This window comes from Lepidochelys olivacea (assembly GCF_965140295.1).
Source record: "Lepidochelys olivacea isolate rLepOli2 genome assembly, chromosome: 3".
NCBI classification, from domain to species: domain Eukaryota; kingdom Metazoa; phylum Chordata; order Testudines; family Cheloniidae; genus Lepidochelys; species Lepidochelys olivacea.
Window position 1 is genome coordinate 198,232,146 of NC_140413.1, and position 20,071 is coordinate 198,252,216.

At 39.5% G+C, this 20,071-nt stretch overlaps 1 protein-coding gene across 3 annotated transcripts in view; it reads right to left on the bottom strand.

The window, feature by feature from the left end:
- Positions 1 to 5,232: 5,232 nt before the first annotated feature.
- MACROD2 (mono-ADP ribosylhydrolase 2) overlaps positions 5,233 to 20,071 on the bottom strand; it is a 1,326,034-nt gene continuing 1,311,195 nt past the window's right edge. For all 3 annotated transcript variants that reach the window (XM_084624011.1, XM_084624010.1, XM_084624009.1), the window contains 3 exons: positions 13,179 to 13,265; positions 9,957 to 10,025; positions 5,233 to 6,662 (listed from right to left, as the gene is read on the bottom strand). In XM_084624011.1, the coding sequence (XP_084480137.1) occupies positions 9,964 to 10,025; positions 13,179 to 13,265 (149 nt within the window). In that variant the 3' untranslated portion in view covers positions 5,233 to 6,662; positions 9,957 to 9,963. The remainder of the gene's footprint in view (positions 6,663 to 9,956; positions 10,026 to 13,178; positions 13,266 to 20,071) is intronic.

A 20,071-nucleotide genomic window follows, 5' to 3' on the forward strand; every position in this document is an offset into this window, starting at 1 on the left:
GCGATGGGAGAGTGATCTGCAGCTGATTTAGCAGGTCTTCACTAGACCCACTAAATCTACCCCCAGTACATCGATTGCCGCAGTGTGAATCCCCGGAAACTGTAGACATACCCTTAGAGAACTCCACTGTCAACATTTTGAATATCAGCCTTATAAAACTGCCATGGAAACATACTAGCCCAGCCACATTTATTCTGCCACCTCCCTTTGTCAACATCAGTTGTGTGGAGGTGGCAGCTTGACAGAGATTGCAGACTCGCATAATAAATTGCCGACGTGATAAAGTGGATTTATCATACTTGTCTCCCTGTCTCATCTGGCTCTGCCCAGCAATCCATCTCCACTGGAAGACCTTGTAACATTCCAAACCTCTAAGCAGCTTTAAATATCTGCCATTAAAAAAAAAAAAAACCTTGCTAGAGGAATGTTTCCTTCTTACTTTTCCAGAAGTGGAGCTTCTCTCCCAACATTACACCTGCCAAAGATAAGGGATGAATGATATTTGGTCCTACATGAATAAATGATTTAATGTCCTCCTTTTTTTTTTCCTCCAGAAATATGACTTCATAACATTTCATTTATATCATTGGAAAAATAGGCTTCCCAACTTCATAATAATGGCGCTGCCTTCTAGATTTTCACGTTTCTGGACATTGAAACAACGACATTTATGCATTGAAAACTATATCTCAGCAAACTACTGTATATAGTTTGACTCATTGTTACTCAGCCAATGCTTATGGGTGGAGGGGTACCAAAAAATCCCAACAATAAACATTCCCTCTCTAAAACATTTCTATAGTAATTCTTTTTTGTAAAATATGTGGCATACAGAATACATGAAGGTGCCAATCAAGCCAATAAAAGATTTATATCACACTATTAAGTATTCTTTTGCTTTCCATTCTCTTCTATACACTTGACTGGTGATTTTAGTGCCCAACTTCATACACCTTAAAATGGTCTGATTTTGAGAAAATGTTGAACACCAGTGCTCTTATAAAATCACTAGTCAATAATGAAAATCTTGCCCTCCCATCCAAACTCCCTCACAGTAGGCCTGATTCTTCATTACTCTGTATTTTGTATTGACATTTACACTAGTGTGAAATGGATGTGAAATGTTACCATTATGATTTTGCAGCACTTTTTCACTTTGATTTGATGTAAACGACTACATAATCACTTAAATCTAGCTTTATAGTTAATAAATCTGTTTGTTTATTGTACCTGAAGAGGTGCATTTGGTTTGCAGTGTCTCAGGAACTCCCCTTGGGAGAACAAGCCTGGTACATATCGATTTCTTTGTTAAATTGACAAACTTATATAAGCTTTGTGATAAACTCAGGCCAGACAGCTGCAAGGGCAGGGTGGAAAACAGTCCCAGAAGGGTAAAAGGCCCTCCTCCCCATCAACTGAGGAGGGGTGACTACAGGTCCATCATGTGAGGAACTTGCTGCTCCATTGAGATGGGGTTACCAGAAATCAGTTAGGATCAACTGAGAGGGAGTTACCTGAGGGCAATTAGGATCAGCTGATTCCAACTAAAGGCTGCATCCTTAACTCATACAGGAGAGTTAAACCCTCCGCTGTTGGGGAGAGAGGGAGTGCGGAAGTCAAGCTGCCAGTAGGTGAGGAGCAGCAAGACAGCAGGCCTCCCCAGGAGGGGAGGCTGCATTCCCTCCCCTAAGGGAGAAAAACAAGCCTAAAAGATTGGCTGAGAGAAGGAGCGGACTGCCCTTGTGCAGCCAAGAGGGACTACTTTATCCCCAAGCCCATCTTGCCTAGGCTAAAAACAGCTGAGGCTGGTGAGACTGAGAAGGCCCTGTGATGGGTTGGATCACAGAAACCGCCTTGGGAACTGCCAGCTGATGTGCCAAGACGACTTCTGCCCCTGCTTTCCTGTCCTGGCAGCTTAGGGCTTCCGTGCCCTGCTCGGTTTGAGCCAGACCCCGCTAGCCTGCTGCAGAGCCAGACCCAGGTCTGAATGACATCCCCTAACAGCTGTAGTCTCAATTGAAAGCAGCTTACAAAAGTGTTCCTGTCTTTAACACTCAGATGCCCAACTCCCAATGGGGTCCAAACCCCAAATAAATCCATTTTACCCTGTATAAAGCTTTTCCCCCCTATTGTTCCTCACATGTTCTTATCAACTACTGGAAATGGCTCACCTTGATTATCACTTCAAAAGGTTTTTTTTCTCTCCTACTGGTAATAGGATCACCTTACCTGATCACTCTCATTACAGTATGTATGGTAACACCCATTGTTTCATGTTCTCTGTATATTTAAAATCTTCCTACTGTATTTTCCATTGCATTCATCTGATGAAGTGAGCTGTAGCTCACGAAAGTTTATACTCAAATAAATTTGTTAGTCTCTAAGGTGCCACAAGTACTCCTGTTCTTTTTATAAGGTGCAGAGTGACAGAGAATCAGGATCGGTATATCTGCCAGGATTTTTATGAAGTCTCTAGTTTAGTAATATGTTTAAACTGATCAACCTTTCCCCCTTTAAGCTGAAAAGCTTTCATTTAACTGCCGATTGTTTTCCAAAAATAAAATCCTTCAGCTTTATCGTTTTCTTATAAGAAATAACTAGCCGATGACAGATACATTTAAATGAGGAATCTGAAGTGCATAGTTACAACCAGATTCAAAATCTGAAATGAACATTATTAATCACAAAATTGACTTGCATAATCAGCAAAGTTAGAAAAACACAAGCAGTGCAGTCTTGTCCTCAGAACAAGTTTTTATTAACATTTTGCTTTAACAAACATTGTAGTATGAAGGCATCATTAGTTTAAGTTTTCAGATGTATGGCACAGACAAAGGAAAAAACAACAGATTCATAAGGAAATTCAGCATGTAAATCTCAGATTAACAAAAAAGACATGTTAACCTATTTAGCCACTATACCATATATTGTGCAAGCAACAGACTACATTTATTTGCATTTAAGTAAAAACATATTTTTGATCAAGAAAATTAAACATTTTTCTGACTTTCCTTTATATCACAAATGTCAGGGTAAGGCAAATCCTTGATGAATCGTATGATAAAAACCCCTATTCCCCAAGAAAATATATCCAACATATTCTGCTAACTTTGTAATTTTAAAAGCAAAGCAGACATGCACTGCATATAGAGAAATATCTTTTTCAATCAAATGCATAAAGCAGAACAGTGTTAATTCACAAACAGGCTTTTCAGCGCGCCATAGAAAGATTTACAATTAGCTGTAGTGAATAATATGTGACCCGATATTACAGACAGTGTCTCAGACATCTCCTTTGTAAGCCTGTATGAAAGGAAACTTGTCCGTCATCAGAGCAATCGCTAGCTGCAGGAAAAATAGATTGATGCTCCTAATTGTAGAATAAGCACTTTTTCAATTGGAACAGTGAAAGCATATTCTAATATTTGGATGCAAACACCACTAATTTAGGGGTTCTATTTTCTATACAGAACATACTGTGATAAAAATTTTAGTTGTTAACCAAAACTCCTATGATAGTGGCATTAATCCATTTCTGATATTTATTCTTCTACAGAGCCAACTCTCTACTTCTGTAGCTCCAGCAAAATCAAAGGTGGCTGCATTCAGGGTGCAACCAGTCCAGCAATAACCAAAGAGCTCAGAATCAAATTGCCTAACTGTGCGTACATCGTTTTATTAATGTTTTTCATTAAAAAATCCTAAACAGATGCAACCCCAAAGCCACATTGACAAAAAAGCAAGGAAATCAAGCTACACACTCATGACTGAAAATTGGACTGTTAAGATTTAATCAACTCATACATTTTCTTACTCTACACTTCCTGCCTGTGCTTCACACTTGCTGCAGAGTCCTCAGGCAAAAGTTTCACAGCTTCAAAGAATCACTGCTGTTAAAGAGAACCAAGGTTAAACGAGGGTAGCAATGAAATTACTGTCACTGGTTATAAGGAGTCTCTAACCTGAAGTATTTGTGGAGTTAATTATTTTTAATATCAGTCAGTACTGCCAAGGAGTTTAAGGATTGTCTTGTCTCTCTGTATATTTTTGAACACCCCTCTTTAATCAGTCTCTCGCATTGATCTTCCTTGTCTGCTCCTTGCTGAGCCTGAATCTCACTAACATTGAGGATACTCAGCTAGCAGCAGCCTGCAGTTCTCTAGCGTTGTACGTGGAAGACTGTGAAAATCATACATGTACAACTTCAGAATTAAATACATAGGACCAGATCCATGCCTTGTGGATATTGCCCTACCTCAGCCCCACTCAGTGGAGCTATGACAATTTAAAACTGAAAATCTGGCTCACACAGTTTCCCACCACGCTTTAGAACGCTTACACCAATTGACTTTCCAAATGCTTTATGGAGGAGTTTCCCTAGCTCTACAAACAAAGGGAGCCCTTCAATCTTTGCCTTTTTAAAGAGGACACACACAAATGGAGGATTAACATTATTGTTACCCAGTACATTTATTTTTTCCCTCAGAAATGGTATCGGTTCTATTATGACAGGCTATTTAAAGAGAAATCATTTGATAATGAAACATACTGTATGTGCATCATGCAGATACACAAGCTGCTGGTCCTTTGACTGCTGCAATTGGAATCAGCCAGAAACAAATGTAGGGACAGAAGGAAAATAACATTCAGGGGTGTGGTCCCGAAGATACCTTCGGTCAAGCTAACAGGAATGGAAAAGGAGAGAGGCATAGAAGCGTCTAAGGGTAGGGGAAGGGATGTCCAAAATGCATTCTGACCCCACGTAGTAAGTATAGTATAATCCTGGCACTGTTTTAACAGGCACTAACAGGATTAATTACATCTGAAACCTAGTTTCTTTCAAAGCTGATCATGCTCAAAAAGAAATATCTACTAGCCTCCAAACAGAAATCCAAAAGCCTTGGAAGCCTCCACCCCATGTTCCCTAACAATGCCACAGGAAGTGACTGCAGACAATGCCCTCCTCCCCCTTGGGGTCATCAAGCGGCTCCAATGCTAGAGGCACATAAAATCAGCTCATTGGAAGATGTCAGGCACTCCTAGTGGCCACACTCCCAGAGACAAATCTGCAGGTCTTGTTTTAGATCCCGGTTTGTCCCGTCATTATTTCCGATCAACCTGCAAATGCCAGCAGCCGTCAAACTGTTTATATACATACAGGGCTCACAGTTATATCAGTGTGAACTTGGCACAAATCCATTGATCAGAATAGGGCCAATACATTTCAGTCTCCTCTCAACTTTTTTTTTTTTTTTTTTTTGCGTGCCAGTCAGTCATCATTTCAGGATTGGGGGAAAGAGCGTACATATTCAAGCAAAACCAGAATCTCGGAATGTTTAAAAAAAAAAAAAGCTCTAGTTGTATTTAACACCATTATATTTTGCAGAACATCAGACCCTGGACACATGCTGTGTGCTCCTTCAGTCTCGTGTATCAATTTAATGTACAGTACTGTTGAAAAAATGTACATAAGCCCTCTTTTCTGAATGCAGCACTTGCTGGCAGAACAAATGACATATGGTAAAACATTCTTAACGAAATAACTGTTAATTGCATTTTTAAAAATCATGCATATGCAGTAGAAAATATAATGAGGGCTGACACAAGGTACAGTGAAGTTGTTAAAGCCATAAACTATATTTAAAGATGTGCTAGATGCAGAATGCCTGTTATCCTCCATTACTCACAGGCTGTGCAAAGTATTAGTTGCCCACAGGTACTTTAAGTACCCACTTAAAATAATTATTTACTTTTAGAAGTGCAAATTCACTAGAAGAGAACAGAATCGATGCACTAACTGCATTACTTTGCATCACATGCTGTGCTATGACCAGAAGATTTAGATAGATCAGCAATGGGCAACAGACGTCTCCATTCTCCCAGTGAGCAATACAGCAATACGACATCCTGAAGCATCCAGATTTCCAAGTTTATAGTGTGAAGCTTAGGTTGGATTCTACTGTGCACTAGGAAACACTCCTTCTAGCTCTTTTACTATCTCCATAGTGGCAGGGGTCATTGTTCTAAAAGCTCTAAATATTTTGCACTGGTACTTGCAGTCAGGAATTCCTGACTGATGTTGCTGGAGTTGGGCACTGTGCTATAACTTCACTATTAATACAGGGATAGTTTGGAACAGCTGTTCTTAAAATTCCTAAGATACACAGTGTTCTGTGATTTATGATGCTTTGTGGCAGTCCACATCCTCAAGCCAAAGCCCCAAATTTATCCCAGAGAATCCAAAAAAATCCCATTCCCATCAGTTGCTTGGATGATGTGCCCTCATTGGGAAATGAGATTCAGAGGCTAGTGATAAGAGTGTATGTGTGTGTGTTGGGGGGGGAGAATAAGCATCTCCAATATTACCCAGGACCTAGAAGTTGCTGTAACTGCCAGGACAATGCAAAAGATTGCTTGAAGTGGGACATCATGACCAAAGTAGGGAAGCTTTTTTTTCTTTTAAAACAGGTTTACAGAACAAAATGCAATTGAGAATTAAGAGGAATTAAAACAAACATTCATTTTCCCTTATCTCCCTTCCCCTCCCATCCCATGGGGCACCTTCCGATGCGCTTTCTGCCGATAGTTAGAATGATGCCATACAATGCTAATGACTGCCGTTCACGTTTCACCCCATTGTTCTCTTCTCTCATATTGTTCCTCTGTGATAGGGAGAAAAAAACCGATATAGTTCATTTAATCAAAATCAAAAGTTTTCAGGGACCCAAATGGCTAGCTGGGTCTTTTTAATACAGTTTCCTCACGTCTCTGTTGCCAAACACACGTGCAAAATATGGGAGGCATGTAACAGCAGTAAAATAAGACACTATTATTTCCAATAGCATCACATGTGTGGACAGTACTTTATGAACATATAGGCAAGCAAGGTGCCATGGAAGTATTTGATAACACAGTCCTCAAACAGGGCTAAAATAAAGAGGCATGAAGCAGCTGTGATTTTGGCACTAGCAACAACAAAGTGGGCAGGAATCAACTACGGTGATGTTATGGCTGTATGCATTAATGGTGCTGATGGCTGGCATTATTGTGTAATAGTGATTAGAAACTCAAAAATTCCATAGATTTCAAGGCTATAAGGGACCCTGGTGCTCATCTAGTCTGATATCCTGTATAGTAATGGCCACAGAACTCCTCCCAAATAATTCCTAGAGTATATTTTTTGTTTTTTAAAAACAAAATGCTGAATAATGTGTCTTATGTTTGTTGACATCAAGGGCATAGTAATCATGCAAGAGTTCTTAGGGATTTTTGATATGCATTTTGGGAATAGTGTATAGAACGCTCTTAAAATAACAGTAAACCACTGTCCCAAAGATATCTGCTTGGTCCTAAAGACCCTAGAGAGTTCAGAGCCTTTAAAGTTTAACAAGATGATCGATTTTTCACTGTGTGGACCTGGCTGCTTGCAATCAAAGCAGAGCGGCAGTATGGTTTGGGGGACTGAGCAAACAGCTGAACGTAATTCATGCCTTAGTTTTAATCCTGGATCTGTCATTGAAATACTACAGAGACTGGGCAAGTCACTTCACCCCTCCGGCTCAGTTTTCGTCTCTGTAAAATGGGAGCAGTACTGCAGTACCTCACACTGGAATTGAGAAAATTAATTAGTTGAATGCTAAATATTGTATTATTAATGCAAGCTTCACTTTCATAGAGCAGAGTTTAAATGATCTCATCCCAAAACATATGCATGTACTAATTTTAGTGAGAAAACAATGTATGAAAGACAAATTTCTTTCCATTTATGTGAAAGCAGTTATAACTGATAAATATATTTTTAAAATCAATGACGGTATTAGCCTTTTAATCTATTTTTAAATGGTAAGCATTTTAACAGAATGCATAATCAGAAGCTAAGAAAAGGTGAAAAAGAAAGGGAGAACTGCAGAAGTAATCCTTAAGATGTTTTTTATTTTTGCTTCACTACTTTTCAATGGGGATCCATCAGCCATATTTCTCTCTCTCATGCAGTATGGCAGCATATTGTCAACATACTGACAAGGACAAAGGGATATACACTGTAATAAGACCTTGCTTTTTAAATCTCTGTGACAAAGCTGCTGCTGTTGTAAAGCTTCTATATTTGGTCTTGAGCTACATGAAATCCCATTACGAGCATAAATAACACATCTTGCTATATATGATATTAGAATCTTATAATAGCCCTATACAGGGGGAGAGGTGTGTAGTAATGCTTGAAACTGCATATCTTCAGCAGGGATCAACATTTTCTTTTGTAATTGGGGTGTGCCAGGGACTTTTTATCTCTAGCAGATTACTCATTTTTATTGAGGAGTCAGACTGTTTATTGTCTATGAACATAACTATTCGTTTCCATTTCTGCTGCAATAACAATTGTGCACTTGTGCAATGGCACCATCATTCAGTATATAAAGCAGTAAAGCTCAAAAAGGCAGCCAACTGACTTCAGCCTTGTTTTACAGGAGTCTAGTTAGAAGTGACATTAGGCATTGTAGAGCCAAGGGCATAAAAGCCTCATGACACAAACCTGTTGTTCCCAGAATACAGATTTCAGAGAACTGAACTTAATTCCAATTAGTATAAATTGCTTTTCATTTTCCTAAGCAATGACAAAAAAACATTCAGTTACTTTTCCATTGCTAATATTGTTGCTATCTGGGTTCTGTTGATCTAAGACCATACACAGTCTAAATACATTACAGTTGCAGAATGCTATTATATTATTTATGTGACAATTAATGTCACATAATTAATACTTTCCCCCATTTTGCTTTTTCTAATTCTGTATATTCTAATTAAGGTGACCAGATAGCAAGTGTGAAAAATCGGGACACTTTTTTTGGGGGATGGGGCGGGAGGGTGGTGGTGTAATAGTTGCCTCTGTAAGACAAAGTTCCGAATATCGGGATGGTCCTGATAGTATCAGGATATCTGGTCACCCCAATTTTAATCATAGTATGTAGATCTGTTGTAATAATTGGGCCTAAACATGAGATCAACTGTAAAAATATGCAAAAATTCATAACATGTCACAATAATCTATTATAATAAACATTGATGGGAAAAGGTATGAAAAGGAGACAGAAAAACTAAATGAAAGGACCTAATGATGTAGTTAAAGGATTATGTTAAAATCATTCTTAGTAAAAACAGAAGATGTGGAACTGGAAATTAACGAACCAAATTGTGTGAGTCTAATATTAGCCTAATTGGCGGACAAAATAATGAGCACCTGAGCTGTTCCATCCACCACTCCCTTTCTGGGTCCTGAAAGAAAGAGACTTTGTGGGCAGAATATGGAAGAAGAGAGAGAGGCTGCTGGAACAGCTTTACCATCATGGTTGCCACCCCATTGGGTAGCACACTGGACCTTTTTCATCCTAATCCTGAGGGATGTCCTGACCAGACCAGGCCAGAGAGATGGACCCACATGATATTACCCTCCCTACCAGCTCCAGCTGAATCCCAACTACCTCCTGGGATGAAACAGGACTGGACTTTAACAGCAGCAACTCCAGCTCATCTCAATAAACGTCTGCTCTTTTCCCCAATAAGACCATTATTGCCATTTTTGATATCATCTAAGGGACTGTCAAACAAAGGTGTGTGTGTTTCTTTCTAAAAATTCTCTCCAGCTAAAGGAGCACGAAATCTTGTTAAAATGAAAGCCTTATTTAATGCTTTGCATTTCAAATGCTTTAACTGTTTTTCCTTCTTTTCTGTATCTTTAGTAAAAGGTTAAAAGGGTGTTTAATGGTGTGTCTGCTATGGTACTAAGCAGGCTGAGGTCTCTGTACACCAAATCCCAGACCTTGTTTAACACTGTTTAATGTTAGACAGTGATTGGGTCATGTTTACACCTTTGGGCCATTAATACAACAGATCTTTTTTTCCAAACAGAATCTGCATGGATATGCATACTTGCAGAGAAACACTGGTCGTAGGAGACTTACCTATTTGTTAATCTTCCGGCTGCATTTCTGAAAGTTCATTTATACTTTCAACCTGACTATTCATTTCAGCTGAAAACAAAACAATAAGGTTGTCAAACTTCAGTCAAGTTCATCCTGGCAAGTAATAGCTGCTCCTAACCTAAGTGAATAGAGCACTAAAATATCTTTGCTGTAAGTCTTTGTAGCTTTCTCTTATATATATATAAGATCATCTTAGTGGTTTCCTTATTTAATGTAGATTATGAACAGTTCTGTAATAAGATACACATCAAAATTATTAGAGAACCTCTGAATCTAGATTTCCCCCAGACTTTTGGTTAGATCTGAATTTTCTCAAAGTCTCTATAATAGCCCAAACAAAAATCTTGGATTTGAACACCTTAAACTTTGGGAAAAGTTTGGGTCTGGATTCTGACCTAAACTTCAGAATTTGGACCCATCACTAATTACATCGCAATTAAATGCTGATCTCACATTTTTTAATGGTTTAAATAGTGTAACATTAAATAATAAAAAAGCATCACACGCTTTTAATTAAATATAAAAAACAAGGTATAATTCAAAAGGAAGGCTGTCTCACTCTCTGTATAGTGCCAAAGGAATCACAGAACATATGGCACAGGAGATTTGTTCATGAGGTCCTAGCTATGCCTAAATAAAACGGGATGATTTCAGTGTGCACTCTCAGCCTTTGTTCTGAACTGCTTTATTTTTGTGGGTTTTAACAAGACTCTTTATGGTAAACCCATTTTTGTCATTTATTTTTACGGTAGTATTTAAGTGTTTGGTATGGGCATTTTTGTGCATCCATTGCTGACAGTTGGAGTCTCTTGGGAAAACCGTAGCATCCAAATGAAAGTTTTGAAAACTGAGCAAAAAGGAAAAAATGCCCTGCTTCAGTGTTGCGGGGTGTGAAGCTCCTTCTGACTCAATATCATGTCAATACACCTGGTCGGGTTTTGATGAGTTATTTGTGAATGATTCATCGTGCATATTCAAAGCAGACGCGGTAATAGCTCATGTGGTGTAAGGAATGAATGTGTAATAGGAAAAGTATCCACTCCAGATTATGGAGAAATGATGGAACATGTGTTTAGCTATGGTTTGTGGATTACTCTTAATAGGCTTTTGCATAGCAGAAATGGAATGCACAATCAAAACCCATTAAGGAAAGGAGCCATTGTGCGTGTGCAGTAGCAGCTTTTTCAAAACCTCAAAATGTCAGCCAATTTAATGTGCTTGTTTTCCTGAGAATACCAAAAGACCTAGTTCATACGCTAGACTAATTACTTGTGAAATTTAATTCATTTCATTTTTAATTAAATGGATGTTTAGTTATATCAGACCAAAGCATCAAAACCCGGTAAGCCTGCCTTCATTTTTATTCCTGTGACAAGCAGCCAATCATCTCCCTGTGGACTGTGCAATCCTGCTCAGATGTGTGTGTGTGTGTGGGGGGGGGTGCTGGGGGTGCTGATGGGGAGATATACTTCACATTTCTCAGCAACCTCTTTGGGCGATTACGGAGCAGCACTGCAGGCTTTAGAGTAACAGCCGTGTTAGTCTGTATTCGCAAAAAGAAAAGGAGTACTTGTGGCACCTTAGAGACTAACCAATTTATTTGAGCATGAGCTTTCGTGAGCTACAGCTCACTTCATCGGATGCATCCGATGAAGTGAGCTGTAGCTCACGAAAGCTCATGCTCAAATAAATTGGATAACCTTACAAGTGTCACGGAGGGGATAGGTTAAGGGCCTAGGGTGTTTTGTTCTACATACCAAAAGGAGCACCTTGTAAGTCTGAGGCTCAGCCTCACAGGGCAGGTTGAGAATTTCACTGAGGTTGAACATAAACTCAGTGAACATCAAATGGGAAAGGGATTTTTAAAAAAAATGAAGATGGGAATTTCCCTACAATGTTTCTCTGTACAGAGTCTCCAAAATTGTCCCTTTAAATTTTTGTGGTTTTGGATCACTCCTCTGAGTCACTAACACTTCTCCCCTCAGCAGTGGGCTCCTTTGTGGCTCTCAACATTACTAGAGAAAGATTTTCCCATAGCTGGAGAAGTGAATGCATTCCCAGTCAGAGGAGAGAGGGAAAGCTTCGGAATAACCAAGCATATGGCCCATATTACAGAAAGCACGACAGCCGCCATTGGCTATGCTAGTGTGCCTCAGAGGTGGGGCATCCTCTCACAAGCAATGAAACTATTTGCTATAGGGCAACTAGTCAGGAGTGGCAGTTGATAATCTAAATAGAGAAGATGGATAAAAGGGGAAGAAGAGAAACCTCTTGGTGGTGGTTGTTTTTTCCCCGAAAGATTTGTGTGTGTGTTATATTCCCAGATTACCAATGAAAGAAAGGTGTTGAATTAAGCCAATAATTGCAAACATCATTAGTTTCTTCAGATATTTTCTAATAAATATTTAATCCTTTTTATATAGTTTTATTTATATTCCCAGATTATTAAGGAAGGAGTGCATTTATTTATGGTCAGAGTAAGGTTGTGTTGTGACAAAATATTCATTTCTTTCTTTTTACTTGAGAGTATCTAGCTTATGTTCTTTATATGGATGGTGTAAAATTTGTGATGTTGTTAACTGTTTATTTCCTTGCTTTTAATTGCATGGCTTTTGCAAATGATGTGACCAGGAAATTGAAACAAAACTGAAACTTTGAAACAAAGTTGTTGGTTTTGGAATTTCCTAAGGTATCTTTTCATCTTTCTCTTATTCCTATTGTGTCAGTAAATCAAGATGCAGGTTTGTTTGTTTTTTTTTTAAAAACTGAAATAAAAGGAATGGAATGGTCACCACATTATTAAAGCAGTGAAAAGAGTGAGCAAGCTAATAATGGCTGGAAACCAACATCCATATTCTCTTAGTAAACTGTTGAAAATGGCCCTTTGGATGAGCCAATATTGAATATTTAGATCTGTATATCTAAAATATCAGCATTTATAAAGCACTTATCACTGTGGAATTGTACCTGAAATTGCAAAACCCAAGAGCTAGGATGCCTGGGGGTAGCTACTAAAATCTTTATATGTTTTGAATTTTATAATGGGATAAGAAACGTTAGAGAAAGTTCACAATATTTGTTTTAAAAAAGGAGCCAGTTTCACACACACACGCCTTAGATAAGGCATCTCTACTAGTTCTATGTATCTAGTCAGCATGCTAGATTTGTGTTATGTGATATTAAAACACCAAACAACCATACCATCATTACTTGAAATGTTTTCTGTGTCACATGGATTTTCAACTGTCATTGCCTCTGCAGATAGCTTCCCTTTCCCTTGTGCTGCTCCTAGAAAAACGCGAAAGGAGAGAAAACATGTACACTATCTGATTTATGTATAATTCTCAAATTCAATGTGTGCATTTATTTTGATAATCCACTGATATGCTCTTAGCTATATAGACTCTGACGTTCCGTAGTGGCAGCCATTAAAGAAAAGGGCACAGGATGTAGGCTGAGGACGTGGTTTAAAGGAATTGCTTAAAAGTCTACATAGATCTGTGCTCTTTTTTTAAAGTGGGATTGTTAAAACCACATCATAATGTGTGATTTTGCCTCCCTGCCATTCTTTTCTGATCATTTTTGAAGAATCCCTTCTGTTCATAAAATGCATTGTGGATGTGGACCTAATCAGACATTTAAGGTTTCTCTATCTAGCAGAGCAAAAATAGATACACTAAGAGTTCATACACACTGAATAGTCATACACAACCTAGAATTGAAATGTATGAAAATGTATTTTATGGCTGGAACTCAACTTTTTTCTCTCTTCTGCCTCAGGCTTGTCTGGAAGCTCAGATTCAATCTCCTAGCAATATTATAAATGAAAAACATAGAAGAATTGCTTATGTTATTCCATTCATAGCTCTCTCCAAATTCTACCAGTTAGTATTGCTGAGAGACCAATTTTTAGTTAATTTCCATTATGGCACTTTGGTATTTGGTGGCAACTATAAAGCTCATCATACCTACCCTGTGACTAAGCTACAAGATTTCAAATGATTGGTTGCTAAGCAATTGAGATAATTTGGTAGTTATTCTGAGATAGCAAAGTGTACTGAACATTGAAACATTTGAAAATGGAACACGTTTAAGTGGGAACAATTGATCTCTTCAACAACAGAGACAGAGACAGCATTCTAGAGTCATATAAACAGCAGTCCCCTCACCCTTTTGATAGAAGTCTAGGGATGTTTAGTTTGCTTGTTTGGTTTTTTTTGTATTTATGAGTTTTGAGGTTATATGTTTATTCTGTCCAGAGACATGTATGTACCACTATGGCTGCTTCAATGAATTTGCTTTGCCATGGTACCTGCCAGAGAAAATGCACTGTGATGGAGATTTTATTCTCCTCTGCAATGCCTGCGGTGACAATGTTAATCTTTTAAGTAGCCTTAATTGCACTATTTATGGCGGTACTGTGAATAAACACAAAAGCAGCAACCAATGAAGCAGAGAATACAAAACAAGAAAACATAACCAAGAAGCAGCTTGACAGGATAGACTCAATTAGTCATTTGGATGGGGAAACAGGCAGCATCTAAGTGTCCATGTCTGAGCTGTCACCAACTACTTTGGTAGAATCCTTGACTTAAAAATCCTTCAGTGAACCATAATTTTAGCAGTTCTTCCTTCTTCATAGTTGTGTAAGTTAGTCCCGTCCTAGATGAATGAAATGCCTGTAAACATCTGTGAGTTTATAGTTTGCATGTCAGTGAAGTCCTGAAGTGACAAGTTTGTATGCATGTTAAAACGTCAAGACTTCTCCTGAGAATTCTAGATAGCAAATAAAGTTTTCCCCTGGAGGTTTGTTATACACCAGTGAGCCTAAACTTTCCACGCACTTCACCCATCTCTGTCTTTGACTCTCATGAAGGACAAAACCATGTCATTCTGATGTTGAGGCATACCCATATTTTGCCAGGAATTTCTCAAGTGCAAGACTGAAGGTGCACATTCAAAGTCACTAACCAATTTCTTCCGACAAAATCAGTGCGAAATTTGGATTAGCATGAAAACACTGTTTGATCAATGAGGATACACTGAATGGTCTTATCAGGGTCTTGCTACATTTTTGAACGGCTTATAGAAAGGGCTACTTAAAAAACAAAAACTCAGAAAAGCAATCATTCTGCAGTCAAAGCATCAGGGAGAGATTTCAGATGTTTCCTACTGAGTCGTCCCCAACATCTGATGTATGTGTTTGGGATCCCTGCTAAATACCAACACATTCTGACTGACAGTTGATGCTTCATGCATCAGACTTTTCCTCCTTTAAAAGACTGTCTATTAACCATATAAACTAGACATGATATGACAGGCTATGCCTTGACTCCCAATTTCTATAACATCTAGAGATATCTAGTTGTGCTGGTATTGTCAGGCACTAAAGATGTCTGTGTGAAGTTCACAGGTTCTCTCCCAAAAACTCCCATTAGCTAGCCAGCATGCCTGACTTCACTACACTGAAGAAAGGTTTCTCGGTTTGAATTTCAGAAATTCTCCTGTGTAGCTGGCAGGCATACAGCATTACTGGCAGCACGCTGGGAAAAAGATAGAGCTAAATTAAAGGAAAGACTCTTGCTAATTAGGGCCTGGTCCAGCATGGGTGAAACCAGTGGGAGTTGAGGGCATTCAGAACTTCAGAGCTGGCACGCTGCATCTGGCAGGATTTGGCCTACAGAGAGACACTTGAGAGAGGAGCAACAGTAGCAAATAATAAAAAAAAACCTCACAAGAACTATTTCCATGTTGCAAAAAGAAAAGGAGGACTTGTGGCACCTTAGAGACTAACCAATTTATTAGAGCATAAGCTTTCGTGAGCTACAGCTCACTTCCTCAGATGCATATCGTGGAAACTGCAGCAGGCTTTATATATACACAGAGAATATGAAACAATACCTATTCCCACCCCACTGTCCTGCTGGTAATAGCTTATCTAAAGTGATTTCCAGCACAAATCCAGGTTTTCTCACCCTCCACCCCCCCACACAAATTCACTCTCCTGCTGGTGATAGCCCATCCAAAGTGACAACTCTTTACACAATGTGCATGACAATCAAGCTGGGCTATTTCCTGCATAAATCCAGGTTCTCACATCCCCCCCACCCCCATACACACACAAACTCACTCTCCTGCTGGTAATAGCTCATCCAAACTGACCACTCTTCAAGTTAAAATCCAAGTTAAACCAGAACATCTGGGGGGGGGGGGGGGGTAGGAAAAAACAAGAGGAAACAGGCTACCTTGCATAATGACTTAGCCACTCCAAGTCTCTATTTAAGCCTAAATTAATAGTATCCAATTTGCAAATGAATTCCAATTCAGCAGTTTCTCGCTGGAGTCTGGATTTGAAGTTTTTTTGTTTTAAGATAGCGACCTTCATGTCTGTGATCGCGTGACCAGAGAGATTGAAGTGTTCTCCGACTGGTTTATGAATGTTATAATTCTTGACATCTGATTTGTGTCCATTTATTCTTTTACGTAGAGACTGGGATATTCTATCTACTACCCAAGATCCATAAACCTGGAAATCCTGGGCGCCCCATCATCTCAGGCATTGGCACCCTGACAGCAGGATTGTCTGGCTATGTAGACTCCCTCCTCAGGCCCTACGCTACCAGCACTCCCAGCTACCTTCGAGACACCACTGACTTCCTGAGGAAACTACAATCCATCGGTGATCTTCCTGATAACACCATCCTGGCCACTATGGATGTAGAAGCCCTCTACACCAACATTCCACACAAAGATGGACTACAAGCTGTCAAGAACACTATCCCCGATAATGTCACGGCTAACCTGGTGGCTGAACTTTGTGACTTTGTCCTTACCCATAACTACTTCACATTTGGGGACAATGTATACCTTCAGATCAGCGGCACTGCTATGGGTACCCGCATGGCCCCACAGTATGCCAACATTTTTATGGCTGATTTAGAACAACGCTTCCTCAGCTCTCGTCCCCTAAAGCCCCTACTCTACTTGCGCTATATTGATGACATCTTCATCATCTGGACCCATGGAAAAGAAGCCCTTGAGGAATTCCACCATGATTTCAACAATTTCCATCCCACCACCAACCTCAGCCTGGTCCAGTCCACACAAGAGATCCACTTCCTGGACACTACAGTGCTAATAAACAATGGTCACATAAACACCACCCTATACCGGAAACCTACTGACCGCTATTCCTACCTGCATGCCTCCAGCTTTCACCCTGACCACACCACACGATCCATCGTCTACAGCCAAGCTCTGCGATACAACCGCATTTGCTCCAACCCCTCAGACAGAGACAAACACCTACAAGATCTCTGTCAAGCTTTCTTACAACTACAATACCCACCTGCAGAAGTAAAGAAACAGATTGATAGAGCCAGAAGAGTTCCCAGAAGTTACCTACTACAGGACAGGCCTAACAAAGAAAATAACAGAACGCCACTAGCCGTCACTTTCAGCCCCCAACTAAAACCCCTCCAACGCATTATTAAGGATCTACAACCTATCCTAAAGGATGACCCAACACTCTCACAAATCTTGGGAGACAGGCCAGTCCTTGCCTACAGACAGCCCCGCAACCTGAAGCAAATACTCACCAACAACCACATACCACACAACAGAACCACTAACCCAGGAACTTATCCTTGCAACAAAGCCCGTTGCCAACTGTGCCCACATATCTATTCAGGGGACACCATCACAGGGCCTAATAACATCAGCCACACTATCAGAGGCTCGTTCACCTGCACATCCACCAATGTGATATATGCCATCATGTGCCAGCAATGCCCCTCTGCCATGTACATTGGTCAAACTGGACAGTCTCTACGTAAAAGAATAAATGGACACAAATCAGATGTCAAGAATTATAACATTCATAAACCAGTCGGAGAACACTTCAATCTCTCTGGTCACGCGATCACAGACATGAAGGTCGCTATCTTAAAACAAAAAAACTTCAAATCCAGACTCCAGCGAGAAACTGCTGAATTGGAATTCATTTGCAAATTGGATACTATTAATTTAGGCTTAAATAGAGACTTGGAGTGGCTAAGTCATTATGCAAGGTAGCCTGTTTCCTCTTGTTTTTTCCTACCCCCCCCCCAGATGTTCTGGTTTAACTTGGATTTTAACTTGAAGAGTGGTCAGTTTGGATGAGCTATTACCAGCAGGAGAGTGAGTTTGTGTGTGTATGGGGGTGGGGGGGATGTGAGAACCTGGATTTATGCAGGAAATAGCCCAGCTTGATTGTCATGCACATTGTGTAAAGAGTTGTCACTTTGGATGGGCTATCACCAGCAGGAGAGTGAATTTGTGTGGGGGGGTGGAGGGTGAGAAAACCTGGATTTGTGCTGGAAATCACTTTAGATAAGCTATTACCAGCAGGACAGTGGGGTGGGAATAGGTATTGTTTCATATTCTCTGTGTATATATAAAGCCTGCTGCAGTTTCCACGATATGCATCTGAGGAAGTGAGCTGTAGCTCACGAAAGCTTATGCTCTAATAAATTGGTTAGTCTCTAAGGTGCCACAAGTCCTCCTTTTCTTTTTGCGAATACAGACTAACACGGCTGCTACTCTGAAACCTGTCATTATTTCCATGTTGTCTCTTTCACTTCCTTATTTCACAACAGAGCTTTCAAGGAGTTCTGGGTCATGCTTTAAATGGCCAGTGGTAAAAATCATTGTCAGAAGCAATGTTAGGACTCAGTAGTCCACAGAGGAAAAGGTAAAGGGGGATTTAGAGCCTTTAACACATACAGCAATTCTGCTGCAGGACTTGTAAAGTGGCTCTAGCCTCTATCTATTACATCAGCAAGTTTTCCAAAGGAATGTGAAGCTCTGTCTATGTAAATCTTCATTTTGTTCAAACTAACTTGCTAGTGTGTGTGTGTGAGAATGGTAAGCATTCATTATACTGACATGCCGGTGGAACAGGTATTATTCCAAACTGCTTCTTTCCTGCTGTGCAATAAAATTGAGTGCCACAGAGAAATGAGTCCATTTCACATAAACAGCTGAATCGGATCAAAACAAGAACTGCCTCGACAAGCAATTTGTTCCATGGTTGTTTTTCCCCCCTTTCCCAGTTTGATTGCTGCTGCTCAGAGCACAAACAAAAAGGTGTATTGCAGGGCTTCTAGTAGGAGATGAGAGATACTAAAATGGAGGGAGCCTGGGAGATACCACTTTCAATTTCAATTACCAATTGTATTACTGACAGACTAGATTATCCTAACTCTTTGTAAGCTGGTTATATTACTAGGAAAGCAGTAAATGAAGGCAGGCATACAGTACAGGAAGGATGCTAGGATGTATGCAAAATGCCTCCAGCCAGCTTTTAAATACGTAAGGCAAATGTTTGCTCAGAACTTGGAAAATCCCATAGGTATTCTTTTTAAAATGTTCTCTGTGGTTACAATATGTCAATAGCTCCAAGCAGCTGCAGTTAAATACAATTATTTCTTTGAATAAATGAAGTCCTAAATTCACCTGCCGTTCACTCAATTAAATGGGAGATATGATGCATGAAGGAGAACACCCATTAGTATAGTTTTTACAAGTCTATGGGTACAGAAAAGAGATACCTAGGCTGATTTTTCATGTTTTCTTGATAATCTAATAATGAAAAGAAATAAATAGACCTCTTCACCCAAGTTATTATGACCTATACATAATTTTGCATCTATACACATTGAAGATACTAGGTAACTATATATTCTTACAGACCATTATATAGTCAAACCCATGAAACTCGCTATTACCAGATGTGAATAGCTCAATTAGCTTCTGCTATGCTGAAAATCAAAGCTTTGCTATACAGATATTGATCAAATTATACATGGAGGAAAATTTACATGGATGCTTTAAAATGAAATAATCAATTAGGCAAGTGTCATGACAACTGCTCACACACTATGGATTTGATCCAAGGGCCACTGACATCACTAAAACAATTCCTAATGGATTTTGGATCACTGACTGAAACCTCAATCCTGCAAAGATGTAGGTGCACCGTTGTACCCATGCACTACTCATTAGAGGGTCATGGACTAAGTTTATTTTAAAAAGTTTGCTTTAATTGCTTACAT